The 14,278-nt window shown below is 36.6% G+C and overlaps 1 protein-coding gene across 3 annotated transcripts in view; it reads left to right on the top strand.

Moving 5' to 3' along the window:
• NUDCD1 (NudC domain containing 1) overlaps positions 1-14,278 on the top strand; it is a 54,305-nt gene that overhangs the window by 21,836 nt on the left and 18,191 nt on the right. For all 3 annotated transcript variants that reach the window (XM_082323267.1, XM_082323268.1, XM_082323269.1), the window contains 3 exons: positions 739-922; positions 4,399-4,584; positions 6,765-6,972. In XM_082323267.1, the coding sequence (XP_082179393.1) occupies positions 739-922; positions 4,399-4,584; positions 6,765-6,972 (578 nt within the window). The remainder of the gene's footprint in view (positions 1-738; positions 923-4,398; positions 4,585-6,764; positions 6,973-14,278) is intronic.

Below are 14,278 nucleotides of genomic sequence, written 5' to 3' on the forward strand. Positions count from 1 at the left end.
TATTTATGTACTCTTGCCTACCTAGTCCCATCCAAATATGGATGCAATTTTCCAAATGGTATACATAAAAATTCAAAAACTTCTATCCGTAGCTCCTCCTACACATGAATATTATACTCCTTCATTTAGTTGTAGGTTTTTGTTTCTTACTCCACTTCATAAAACTTTATAGAGAAGGAAAATTGAATCTCTTTGTAAAGATAGTAGGCAAATAAAGAGCCCCCCTCCTTTCAGTACTGTTTGATGATTAAACACTGACAGTAATGCAGCAGACCTTCTTATCTTCTTGTTTGCACATGTCAAGGTCTACAAAGATTTTCAGCATGTTGGGGTGTCTAGAGAAGTAGTGAGGGCCTTGATGAAGTGCCTACATTTTCGTCTTGAGTGTGAGACTATTTTCCTGGTTGATACGCTATGTTTATGGATCCTGTTGTTGTAGTAGTAAACAGCCGTAATGCAAGTGGTTTTGTGGGTCTTTGTGCTTTGTGTAATGGGCCGTTATAATGATTTTATAATGCAAACAATAATAATTAAAAGCATTGCAGAACAGTGGCTTGATAGCCAAGGAGGGAGGAACCAGAAATGTATGACATTTGTGGATTCATATTGGCAGAGAGGTTTGTGGGAAGCAAACTTTAACTGATTTGACATTCACTGAAGCCTTTCACTGCTTTCTGAGAAAGAGCAAGACTTCCAGTTTTAACTGACTTTTTTTTTAAATACAATTTTGTCTTCTAGATTGCATTTAATGAAGAACTAGGAAGTCCGTTTATTATAGCACACAGTGTTTCATTTGTAAAATCTGATATGCATTCAGTAGCTGTGCTGCTGCTTAGGGTAGAAAAAGATGAATTGGACACAAAAGGAAGTGGATTTCATATTACCTTGGAATGGGTTACAATTGCAGAGATAAGCAAAGAGGGTAAGTGTGTTACATTTATATTACTGGTGAGTAATGTTAAAAAAAAAAATCCTGCTTTTATTCTTTTGTCTTAGAAGTTGATTTTTCCTCACGTTCTGATATTTCCTTTCCCCAAAACTTCAGCTTGGATTTTACATAGGTAATTTTTTCTTATATTTTGAGATTAAGTTATCGGTTTTAGGCTTCAATTCTTACAAACATTTGGAAGACAGGAAGAAGTCAAGTTTTATATGTGTGTCGTTAATGTAATTAGAAAACAAGATAGAACTTTATTTTGTGACATTATGAAATGCAATTCCTGTTTAGCTTGATCTTGTAAAATCGAGGTTATACAGAACTATTTCTAACTAATGTCTGTTATACTTTTTAAAATCTTGTACAGCTGGGTATGGGGTTTTGTTTGGTTATCTTTTGGGTTTTTTGTTGGTTTTTTAGCCTCCAATTAACAGTGTCATGGGATTGGAATTAGTATGAGATAAATAAAAAACTGTAGCATAAAAAGTAAATACTGCATATTCTAGGTTTCCCTACAATAAGAGAGTACGAAGTTATTCAGTTAATTTTAGACTAACACATTAAAAACATATTAGTTGGTGTATTAATACCTACTGATTAATGTATTATCCTAATAAAGTTTGGCAAAGGGTAATTTACCTGTTCAATATGACCATATATACGTTAAATATCATGATTCCTCTAAAGGATACAAGACCCCATGCTTCAGCATCTGATTTAAAGATGTGTGGATTAAATTAATTTACCTTTTTGGGAAGACTGTGATCCGGTCTCGTTCAATTTGATCTTCCAAAAAGTATAATTTTGATACCGATAGAAACTAGAACTTTAAGTACTTGAACTAAAGCATTTGATTGCATACTGCGATGTTACTATCCAAATGTTCCTTGGTCTCCTACGTATATAGTATGGATAGGAGAATGAGTGGCTTTATTCATGTTGTCTGCTGTTGAAACCTTGGATGATGGAAATATTTCTAAGAGAGCCAGAAAGCCACGTGAGATTGCCTTATGCTTTTGTGGCGAGCTCAACAAGAGAAAGAAACCTCTGAACATTACTGGTTATATCTTGTAAGAAAAATTAAATCAGTAATACTGCCAGTCTACAACTGAAGACCATTGCTTAAAGAGAGCACTAACACAAACTTTTGTTATATTTCATAATACTGTATATTTTCATAAACAAATCCTTTTTTAAAGTGTGTTTTTTATAACTTAAGACAAATGTTCATGGAATGAAACTCTTCCATAAAAGTAGATTTTAAAATCTTTCAAAAAATCTTGCCAGTTCTCCAGCATTTCCAAGGAGCAGACAAAATTTTTGTAGTTACAGTCAGCAGAGATGTAAATAACAAGATTCAAAGCAAACTTCAATTATGAAGAGATAAATAAGTTTTGATTTCTTTTAAATAAGCATCTTGCAAATCAGAGTGATGTATGAACCAGTCTCGAAGATAAAAGCTGTTTTGAGGAATTAAAATACTTTGCATCCTCTTTCATCAGTAGGCAATTGCTATGCTTAACTTTTCTTGAAACTCTGCCTGTGGGTGCAGTTTATCAAATCAGATTGTAGCAAAAATAAGTAGTTAATCAACAAGCCATTTCTCAAATTACCAAAATCTATGCTTCATCAAAGCAAAGCCTTAAAACATAGTTATGTCTCTTGATACCAACAACTGTGAGAGTCTCTGCTATGTCTGGTTGGCTAGACAAAGTGATCACACCTACCACTATTGTATTACCAAAGAGCAAAAAATGGAAGCATGAAAATAAATCTGAATGGAAGCAGGGATTAGGTCTGTTCACATCTTGTATGCTACTTCAGAGGGTTGTGACACAGGTATACCCTTTCAAAGTTTGTTGTTTTCTTTAGTTAACTAATATTTTAGGAATCCTCACTGTAAAAGCTTGAAATGAAGAACCACCATGCTGCTTTATTAGACTTAGAAAATGTTACATGCTTAGCTTTCTTCTGACCTTCTTTACAAGAAAAATCATGTGATATAAACTTACTGAAAAGACCATAAAGGCTTACTTAAAAAACGTAAAAGTGTTGATGATTGATTGAAAATACCCTACAAAAGGTTTGGTCACTCAATGGCAAGTTGTGAGGTTGTAGAGCCTTTTAATAAGTGAGCAAATGCTGTAAGAGAGACGTGCAAACAAATTTGATATGTTTCAGTGCACGGTTAAATTTGGTCAGTTAAATAACAGCTCGTTCAATGAGTGACTAACTTCCCACTACACAAAGACATGCTCTTTTTGGTCATGTATCTAAGCTGAGTTAATTTGTTAATTTTTAAAGCAGGTTACCCTGTTGCCTGGGTCTTCTGATTGTATAGATCTCTCTACTCTGTCTTTAATTAGAATGGTTGAATCTCTTCAATTAATACCCCCCTGCCCTGACCAAACTTTTTAGGAAAAAGGAGCGGGCTTTAATTAACACCACTAAGTACCAGAATTACATGATAGTGTGGTTATTACTCTTTACTCCACTTCTTGCTTAGCAAAACAAGATAACCAGTTGAGAGGACCTAAATTATACCTGGCTTATCCATTATAATCTGTATTCTCTTATGACTTCGATGTTCCTCTAAGCTTAACATTGAGGTCAAATAGGAATGCATTTTGGAGTTCTACAGTGGTATAGATTATTTTTACCATCATAATCTGGTTTTGTCTAATGTCTCTGCTAATGAGTTCCCAATTTCTTTCAAGTAAAGTTGTAGTTACAAGTACAGTGATTTAATGAAGAGATGAAGCATAAATGTGAAAACCTAAACAATTCCTGTGGATAATTTTATCACCTGTGAGAATTGTATCAAGTTTTTCTTTTTTGCTAAAAATCTATTGGTACAATCTGTTATTATTCAGAAGTTGATCAATTACTGAGGACTCTGTGGGCACTAAGATTGTAATGGAAAAAGAACAAACATTGTGCTAGAACCTGTCACCTTACTGGTGATTTGAGTTATCAGTTCTCACGTGTTTGGGAGCACAGTAGAGAATGGCATGGTCATTGATGCCAGTAGCCAGCCTCTGTGACCTCCCTTTTAAAGGGCAGTGTTTTGCAAGAGTTGAGGAAGATGGGCATTTTCCATTATGAATAAAGTGTTACCACTAGCTATTTCATTGCTTTTCAAGTTTTTACAGTAGCTCAGAAAGTATTTGGAAAACTTGCTTGTACAGAGGCTGTGAGTGGTTTTGTGAATTGCTGGGCTAGCTGTGATTGACAAAGCCATTATGAGAAAAAAGGGCAATGTTAGATTAATTTTAGGGTCTACATATTTAACAAACTCATTGGAAAACAGAATTGTGAGAAATTTCTTTTTAAACTATGGTACTGTGATTTTACTGGTAGGATTGCTTAGTATTTTTAAGTGTAATGACATTCTCTTAAAATAATTTGTCTTCTAGAAAAACGTTACCACTTAGATTTTTTTTTTTTATTTTATTTTATAGGTGATCATAGATATGAAATCTTTAAAAGGAGAGTTTTACAAGGAAAGTCAGTCCCTCATTATGCAGCAATAGAGCCAAGTGGGGATGGTCTAATGATTGTTTCCTACAAACCATTCAAATTTATGCAAGATGAAGATGACAAATTAGAAGAAAATGACGATGCAAAAGCAGCAAATGAAAAGAAAGGTAAGACTTATCTGGCAGATTATGATAGGCTATTCTCTTTTGGCTTAGAAAATAGCTTGTCAGTTTAGCATCTGTTTGGAAATTCTAGCAGTAAATGGTTGTCTTAATATCTTCCAGCTTTTTTTTTTTTTTTTTTTTTTTTAAGCACAGATTGGCACCCTGGCAAGTTATATTGTGCATAAACCTATATGAGAAGCTTTTTTGGATAGGAGACACTTAAAGAATTTTGTTGTCCTAAGGAAAAGGATATTTTGCATACAGAACTACACTAAGTATTTGCTAGCAGTTGAATTGCTAAGGTAGCACCTAAACTTAGGCATTTGGCTGAAGTACTCAAATTAAGAAGCCAGTCTTCCTAGATGAGAGAGGGCAGTGTAGCATCCATTGACTCCCCAAATAGTTGTTCATCAGAAAGCTCTCTGATATGTAATTTACTCCTGCCTTTCCAAATTAAAAAAAAAAAAAAAAAAAAAAAAAAAAAAAACAAAACCCAAAACTTTTTCATTGCAAAGAATGAGAGTCCTGTAAAATTATTTTTTTCTCCAGTGGGAAAGCAGTTCAGAAAAAATAATAAACTTCAACAAAAGGCATCCATACTTTTTTTTCTTTGAGATCAAAACAGAATTAGGTATGTAAAAACCTATTAATAAAGTTGTTTCATCTTAAATATCACTGAGCTCTGTAATTTTGTGTTTATACAGTTATATTTTATTGTTTCAGATTTAATTTTTGCTTCTGAACATGAGACTGGTTAATGAACGAATCCTAACTGAATGATACTAGCACAGTCTTTGTCAATGGTGCAAAAATCTCTTTGGGAAACAATATAAAAAGGTCAATTTTCTGGAATGTGTTGATGTTATACGCTGTGATAACTGTGACGTTATACATGTAATTGTATTACGAATAGTCTGTACGTATAAATCTTGAGGCAAAGGAGTTCTTCAGTGCACTGATCACCATAATGCAACATCTATGCAGTTGTCACCTGAATTAGCTCCTTCAGTGGTTTAAGAATTTTAAGTGTTTCTTGAGTTGATTAGGTAGTTGAGTAGGTGTGATTAAAGAAACACAGTAAAGAGCACTATATGGCTCTTAGGATAGCTCATTTCATCCATGTATGTGCACATACGGTGTTGCCAAGGCCCAGAAATCTGTAATGTGTGGACTACTGTTTGCAGCAGTACCTTTAGAAAACTTCTCAAGACACAAGAATCTAATGGTAGAGAAAGTACTGACACCTGAACTAGTTTCGAGGGAAGTCTAATACCTTTTTAATAGAGAATTTGTCTTTTGCTAAACCTAATGTAGGCTGTAATTTTAGTTGCATGGTTATATAAAATTGCAGGCATAATAGATATCAGATAATGAAACAAGATGTGCCAGCAATAGAGCTCTTAATTTTTGTAGGATTTTACAAAATAGATAAAGAATGTACAAGATTGTTCTTTAGAAGATGAATGCATTTGTATGTGTTTTCTGTGAACAACTGTGCACTACCAAGTCATGCTGTCATAGCTTTCCTTTTGTATAAACATTTCTCTTAAAAGGCCACTTCTTATAGCAGTTTAATAATCAAGATAGACATTAGACAGATTCTAGACCAAGGAGCAAAAGTCAAGCATTACCTCTGGGCAGACAGTTTTGTTTAATCTCCATCAGCTGAGGCAGATGAAGACTACTCGGTCTTTAAAATAATTTCTGTTGAATAGTCAGCATAGCTTCTTGCAAAATAGGTAAGAAAAAAATATTCACATCTCTCAGTGGCATATACTTCTGAGCATGCAGTAGCTTGTCAGTACCACTGCACCTGATGTCTCTTCAACCAAATTATTAATCATTAACATCTCAGTGTATTTAAGTACATTTTAGTTATTGATTTTGAATGCTACAATAAACTTAGAGTAATAGTTAATGCCCATTGTATAACTCTATCAGCATATTTGAGTGTAGACATGAATATAAATTCCTCTCTAGACAAGGGGCACAAATGAACTTAATTGCTAAAAAAAAAGTTTCTCCATTTTATAATCAGAATATATTTTACATAAATTGTTCAGTGAACGCTAATTTCCACTCTTCTACAAACTTCTATTCCATATCTCCCAGCATTGCATTCTGGGGAATCCAGGACAGCATTTGTAATCTAGTTTGTATTTTTCTGCACGTTTCAATTGTAGACCCTCTCTATTACTGGCAGCAGACTGAAGATGATGTGACAATAACAGTTCACATTCCTCAAGACATCACCAAGGATGACATAAAAGTACGCTTTTCCCCTGATAACATATGTGTTACACTGAAAGACCAGCCTCCTTTGATGGAAGGAAAACTCTATTCGTCTGTGGACCATGAAAGCTGCACATGGATAATTAGAGAGAACAAAAGGTGTTGTATATGGTTTTTAGTTTTCCTATTGATAGGAAAGGATTTCAAAGTGTATACCATATCTCTGACTTCTGGCCCCTCTGGGAACAGACTCATTTAATGCTGCACCCTGCGTCCCTCCTTACGACAATTTATCTCCTCTGCTGAAAATAGTTCACTGGCTTTTGCAATGCTGTCTCATAATACTGTTTCTTTAGCTAATTGTGAAAGTAATCCCCTCCTCTTACAGTTACTTGCTTATAAGCTACATGACTAGCTATTTTCTACAGCAACAGAACGGCCTTTCCAAAATAATAAATTCTTTTGTTTCAGGAAAAAAGGCATTATGTGTAACTGTCTGTACTGACAGCTATACCTGTATCAGGCCAGGAAATTGAGAGTTTCTACTACAGAGCTGTGAAGCAGAGTTCTTTGCAACATTAGGCTATGTTGATGCTCATAACATTAACCTCCTCACACTATTTTCACACACTTTGCCTGTGTTTATTGGCAGCCAGAGTTAATGTCCTGTTCTAATGTTGTCAGTTGCCTTTCTAAAATGGTATTTGGTGATACGAGCTACTGGAGATTAACCCATGCATGTCTGTATGACTACCTGTCTGTATCACTACCTTTTTTTTTTTATCCTCTTTGAGAATAATCGTGTCCATTCACTTCTAGTTGATCACAGTGGAAAAGTGAGTAGGTGAACTGTTAAATGATTTTCATAAAGACAGTGTATCATACAGTTATGAAACCTCAGTGATAAATTCAGTAAGTGAATTTAGTAACATTTTGAAGTACTAATGAAAAACTTTATTTTTTTCCAAATAGCCAGAAATTTTAGAACTTTAGTTCTCTGATAGACAATTTGCAGCCTAATTCTGGACATCTAATTTTGCCTTCTACTTAGACTTTATATCGTTATTAGAGCCTCTGGAGGGTTCTTCAGACCCTGGACTCATCTCAGTGACAAGATGTGTTCAACCATTGTTTTAGGGTTCTTTGGTGCAAATTGTCTACAACATTCGCATTTGCATCAATAAAAATGCTTCATATCTGGAAAGTGGCATAAGTACTCAGATTTTTTTCCACCTATGTTTCTGCACATGTAAAAGGAAGTGTGAAATCCCTGTATATTTGGAAATGTACCCTTCTGAGATTCCTATTTGAGACTTGAAGCTAAAAGCTTGTGTTATAAGCCTCTTTCTTTGTTGCAGTTAACAGGTGCAGTGAACACTTACATGCATCATTTTGTCCTACCTTGTAGAACATGAACTGAGAAAGCTGTTGAATGCTTAAATACTGCTAAACATACTCCTCTTGATTCTTCCACTTACAAGAGGGATCGAAAGTCTTTGCTTGTCTTTGGCAGTTGTACTTCCCCTTGTGCTACCTGGTCACAGAACCACAGAATGGTTGAGGTTGGAAGGCACCTCTGGAGATCATCTGGTCCAACCCACCCTGCTCAAGCAGGGCCAACAGAACAGCTAGAACTGAAGCACCATCTAAATGGTGCAAAGTAAGACTTAAGTGGTGATGAATGAAATGCAGTATGTGCATTATGAAAAACAAGTAGTTGATCCGTACTTTAATGATCTTGTTCTTCTTTGTACTCTAAGCCCATATTACCTGTAAAAGTACCTTGGAATTTCTACAGCTTCTCTTGTCAAGTGGACTGGTGGGTTTTTGTTCGTCTGCCTGAGGGAGGTGGGTTTGAAAATCTGGAACGGGCTAAACATTTTCTGCTCTAAGAGCTTTGTGATCATACTTCTGAACTTTGAAAAGTTCATGCATTTTACAGTCTGTAACTCAGCACATTATTTATTTAACCTAGGGGTGTGTTTCCTTATTTAGAAGTCTCATATTAGTCTCTTACATGTTCAAGTAGGGATTTGTGCGTAAGTCCACAGCTATCAGATATTAGTATATATAGTCTTATTGCAAGATAGAGTTGTCCAGGTTCTTCAGGTATTCTCTTTGTAATATCTGTGAATCTAGGCACCCAAATATTTCTTCACTCCAGGTATTCTAACCAGTGCTAGCCATCTATACGTTTGGTAGTTATTGTAGCCTTAGTTAATATCACAGCTATTATAATTCATGCGCAATCACAAAAGGAGTTCAGAGTAGTAGGAATGTCCATACTTAAATAAGAATGAACTTAAATCAGTTGTTTTCCAGTGTCTTTTACAGTATTAAATTTGTGAGGTTTCATTTTTTTTTTTTTTTTAAACTTGTTAGAGGCCATATTTGCAGTAATGTGCTACAGGATGAAAAGTTAATCTTTAACTGGCTAACTTTGCTATTCCTTTTAAGGTATAGAAGGTATTTGGATATAGAAGGTATTTGTGCTGGTTTGTTCACTTCAACCAAAATAAGACTGAGCTGCAGCTGTTATGTGCTTCTCTGTCAGAGTCCAATACTCTGACTAGGTTCTTTTAGATATTCCATGCATGGAGGGTGTAATGATCACATTTACTTGTTTGAAGACAGTTGATGTTACACGGCATTTCTGATTTAGCAGAGTGATACAAACTACACTGAAAACTCAATACAAATGCAAGTTACGCTTAGCAAAATATAGGAATTGCGATACACGGTTTAGTCACAATACCAATGTGATTCCCATTACCGGTCTCTGTAATATGCTCACCGCCACAACGCTGAGCATTGCCATTTGCCAGGAAGGAATACGTGGGCTGAAGCCAGCTCCAGCCCTTTGCTCTGTTCCAAGTTCTTTTGTTAGTTGTCTAGTTTTTATACTGTGCCTGGGCTGAGACACATATTCACTCCCCCCATGCTCATCTGGGAGATACTCACACTCTTTTAATGAACTCAAGGAGAAACATTTATACCACCAGTAGATCCACTCAGTTGTTGACAGCTGTTTATCTAAAACAAAGGCCACCCTTTGTGTTGAGATAAGGTCAGCTTCTTTGCATTATTCCCTGAGCTTTGTGGGCACATCCCCTTGCCCACCTCCACCAGCAATCTTCCATTGTAGGGGTTTGTTCAGTGAGTCACATTCCACCCCTTGGGGTTTAGTCTGTCACAAGCTCTGTGACATGTAACACCGGTTGCAGACTGGAAGCACCTTGTGTTGATCATTCAAATGCAGAACCATAGACTAAGTCCTGAACCAAAAATATTATTTAAACATAAGATAAAGGGTGGGGAAGAAGGATACAGATGATGGGGAAGAGGGAATGCAAGGAAAGGAGCCAATAAGCAAAACTGTGTTTCAAGTTTAATTGTTCGAATGTGGTTCATGATGGAATTTGTCTTGGACTTCCCAAAAAGTATAAGAAAAGCAACAAGGTCTGTCAGTATATTATACATATTTGGACATTTACTGCTTTTGCTTTCTCCTAGGATAAAGTAATGAGCCACTGTTTCTTGAAACAAGCAGGTTTGGTTAAATGGTTGCTTAAAGAGTAATTTCCGTATATGGTGTCATCATGTGAAAAAATGTAAGAAGAAAGGAGTTGTTTCTATGGAAATAGAGGTATTTCCTTTAAATAAGATAAAAATTAATTTTTCTCACTGGGGAAGTTTTGCAAATACTCTGTGATAAAGGACATAAATTTAGCAAAATATAAACTTGCCTATATCACTAAGTATATATGTCTTTTATCCAAATCAAAACCAAATAATAGCATCACACCAGCTACTATGAAGAAAATTAACTCTATCCCAGCCAAAGCCAGTGCATGAGTGCAACAAAAATGCTTAAATCTGCTTACTAGATTTAAGGATCAAGAATTTCTTTGGTTAAGAAAAACTCTGCCTTAAAGTTCCTAACGTATTAATAGCCACAGTATACCTCCTGGACATGAGACAAGGGGGGGGGGGGGGGGAATGTATTAGTTGTGTCCATTTCCAAGGCATTTTGTAATGTCTTCTGTTGTTCTCTGCTTGACCTTTTGTTTTCTAATACCATTCATTAATATCCAATATAGTTTTACTTTGAAGCGCTATGGGTTCTGAAAAATGTAAATGCCAGATAACAGTATTTGCTACTTGCATTACAGTCCCTTTTGCAGTTCCATAAACTAAACTTACTAATTAAAAACTTTGAGTTCTTAGTTATTGACTTCTTTACTTTTTGAGTTTTCTTTGATTAACAGTCACCAAATACTTGCTCTGAGCAAAGATGTACAGGTGTTGAAAGAAATTTCCAATTATCTAGTAGTGTAGAACTGGTTCTTGCTGTGCATCTGGCAATAAAATATGATTGTGCTGTAGTGATTTCTTCTGAAGAAAAATTATTCCTTTGACCATGCATATTTCTCGAAAATCTTGTTTTTGACTCCAGCAATTCAGGATTCGAATTGCAGTGTTATACCTTTGTAGAAGAATCTTTCAGTGTGTCTTACCTTTATTTTATAATCAGTGCTCCTTTGGGGCTTTTTCTCCCCGTTTTGCTGTAGATTTATTACTTTTTTTACAGTTTAGTTACTCTGAATGCAATATATAGTAATAATCATACAATAGGAAAATTGCACTTTATTTTTTATCAGGTAGAGCCTTAGAGCAGGGCTAGTGGTTTAATTAATCCCTTTCACTTTTCAGTATCTAATACCTGTTTTATGAGAGTGTATGCATTTCAGTTTTCTGTCTCAGCGTCCCAGTTCAAGAAGTTATTTCTGCATATGTGAAGCTTATTGATATGAAAAAAAAACTGTAACTTTGTGTGGTTTGGATCTGTCCTTGGGTTTCCATTAGGCATTTTTGGTCCACAGAGTTTCCTGCAGAGTTTCTCGTGCAGAGTTTCCAATTTAGTTTTCTCTGAGAGGTTTTGAGATGCACAAACTTTAATCCTATAAACCTGAACAAGCATGCAGTAAGTAGGGAGAATACAGATTTATTTCAATGGCACAGTAATGTTCCCAACCATAATGTTATGGAAAATATGGCCATCTAAGAAGGGCTTTTGAGAAGACTCAGAGAAAAATAGATTTTATATTAACCATAGCTTTCTGACACCATGAAGTCTGAGTTTCAAGTAGAAAAAAGGATAAAAAAATCATTACAATTTCAAATGACAACTTTTAAATACATATATTTTCACTACCATTCCCCAAGTGTGGAAATTGGGGAGCAGAGTGTTAGACATTTCAGATACTGTGTCTTATGATAGTTTTGCGTATTGGTTTGTATGTAATATATATGGCAGTAGTTACTCTTGCCATTATAACAGTTTAAAATACGAACTGAAAAAAGATAAAGATAATACTGACTTCTGGGTGCTTGGACAAGCTTGATGTCGATACTTTACAGTAATGCATTGTTTGAACTTCTGTGTGAAGTATATAGGTATATATACCTTATGAGGTTTGGTTATAATAAAAAACCTAGCGTGACATTTCCTCAAAGACATAGAATCATAGAATCATTAAGGTTGGAAGAGACCCTTAAGACCATCGAGTCCAATCATTAACCTATCACTGCCAAGTCCACCACTAAACCATATCCCCAAGCACCACATCTACCCATCTTTTAAATACCTCCAGGGATGGAGACTCAACCACTTCCCTGGGCAGCCTGTTCCAATGCCTGACTACCCCTTCGTTGAAGAGGTTTTTTCTAATATCCAACCTAAACCTCCCCTGGCGCAGCTTGAGGCCGTTTCTTCTCGTCCTGTTGCTTGTTACTTGGGAGAAGAGACCGACCCCCACCTGGCTACAACCTCCTTTCAGGTAGTTGTAGAGAGCAATAAGGTCTCCCCTCAGCCTCCTTTTCTCCAGGCTAAACAACCCCAGCTCCCTCAGCCACTCCTCATAAGACTTGTGCTCTAGACCCTTCGCCAGCTTCATTGCCCTTCTTTGGACACGCTCCAGCACCTCGATGTCCTTCTTGTAGTGAAGGGCTCAAAACTGAACACAGTACTCGAGGTACGGCCTCACCAGTGCTGAGGACAGGGGGACAATCACCTCCTTAATCCTGCTGGCCACACTATTCCTGATACAAGCCAGGATGCCATTGGCCCTCTTGGCCACCTGAGCACACTGCTGGCTCATGTTCAGGGGGCTGTCGACCAACACCCCCAGGTCCTTTTCCGCCAGGCAGCTCTCCAGCCACTCCTCCCCAAGCCTGTAGCGTCGCATGGGGTTGTTGTGACCCAAGTGCAGGACCCAGCACTTAGCCTTGTTGAACCTCATACAGTTGGCCCCTGCCCAACGATCCAGCCTGTCCAGGTCCCTCTGCAGGGCCTTCCTGCCCTCCAGCAGATCAACACTTCCCCCCAACTTGGTGTCATCTGGAAACGTACTGAGGGTGCACTCGATCCCCTCATCCAGATCATCAGTGGAGCTATTGAACAGGACCGACCCCAACACTGAGCCCTGGGGAACACCACTTGTGACCGGCCGCCAACTGGATTTGACTCCATTTACCACCACTCTCTGGGCTCGGCCATCCAGCCAGTTTTTAACTCAGCGCAGAGTGCGCTTATCCAAGCTGTGAGCAGCCAACTTCTCCAGGAGAATGCTGTGGGAGACAGTGTCAAAGGCCTTAGTAAAGTCCAAGTAGACAACATCCGCAGCCTTCCCCTTGCAGTTACACTTGCAGTTAAAATTTTTTTCAATTTCATTTGATAGTCATATGGTTTAGTTTTAGGTAGTCCTGCGAGGAGCAAGGAGTTGGACTTGATGATCCTTATGTGTCTCTTCCAACTTGAGATATTCTATGACTTTCCTTTGGTTTCCCTCATCAAAAATCTTTGCTTTTTCCCAAAAGGTTAACTGTAAAAGATAGTTATTTTCCAAAAGAATTCAATAAGAGACTAATACTTGTATGTAGTTTATATTAATACTATATACTAAAATGTGATTTTCAGTTGTTGATTATTAGATACCATAGTGAAAAATAACTCAACTGAGTAACCCGATTTTTTTATTACTCAATCAAGTGAACAATATTGTGTGAATCTTGGTTTTCTATTTTAAATGGGACATAGTAATTAGATATTTCAATGTAGTAAGTCACACTCGTTTCTTAATGTTGGTACCACTTTAATGCAGTACCACTTTAAATCTCTTGATTAAAAGTCTAGAACTTGCTCCAAATATCTTCTGTAAAAGTATGCCATTTCTAATATCAGTGTAATTGCTTCAGAAACTGATTCAGAGTTAACTCAATAGTTACTGCTATGATGCAGTAGGTAGTAACTTAGAAGGTTTTCCTGTTCTGTCAGGTAAAAGGCTGTCATTGTAGACCCTATAAGTGTATCGAAAAGTGAATATAATAAAACTAACTCTTGTTTTGTCATTATATCCATATGTTGGTCTAACGCAGTTATTAAATGAAATTGCTGTATTGGTGC

The sequence above is a fragment of the Platalea leucorodia genome (assembly GCF_965183815.1).
Source record: "Platalea leucorodia genome assembly, chromosome: 1".
NCBI lineage: Eukaryota > Metazoa > Chordata > Aves > Pelecaniformes > Threskiornithidae > Platalea > Platalea leucorodia.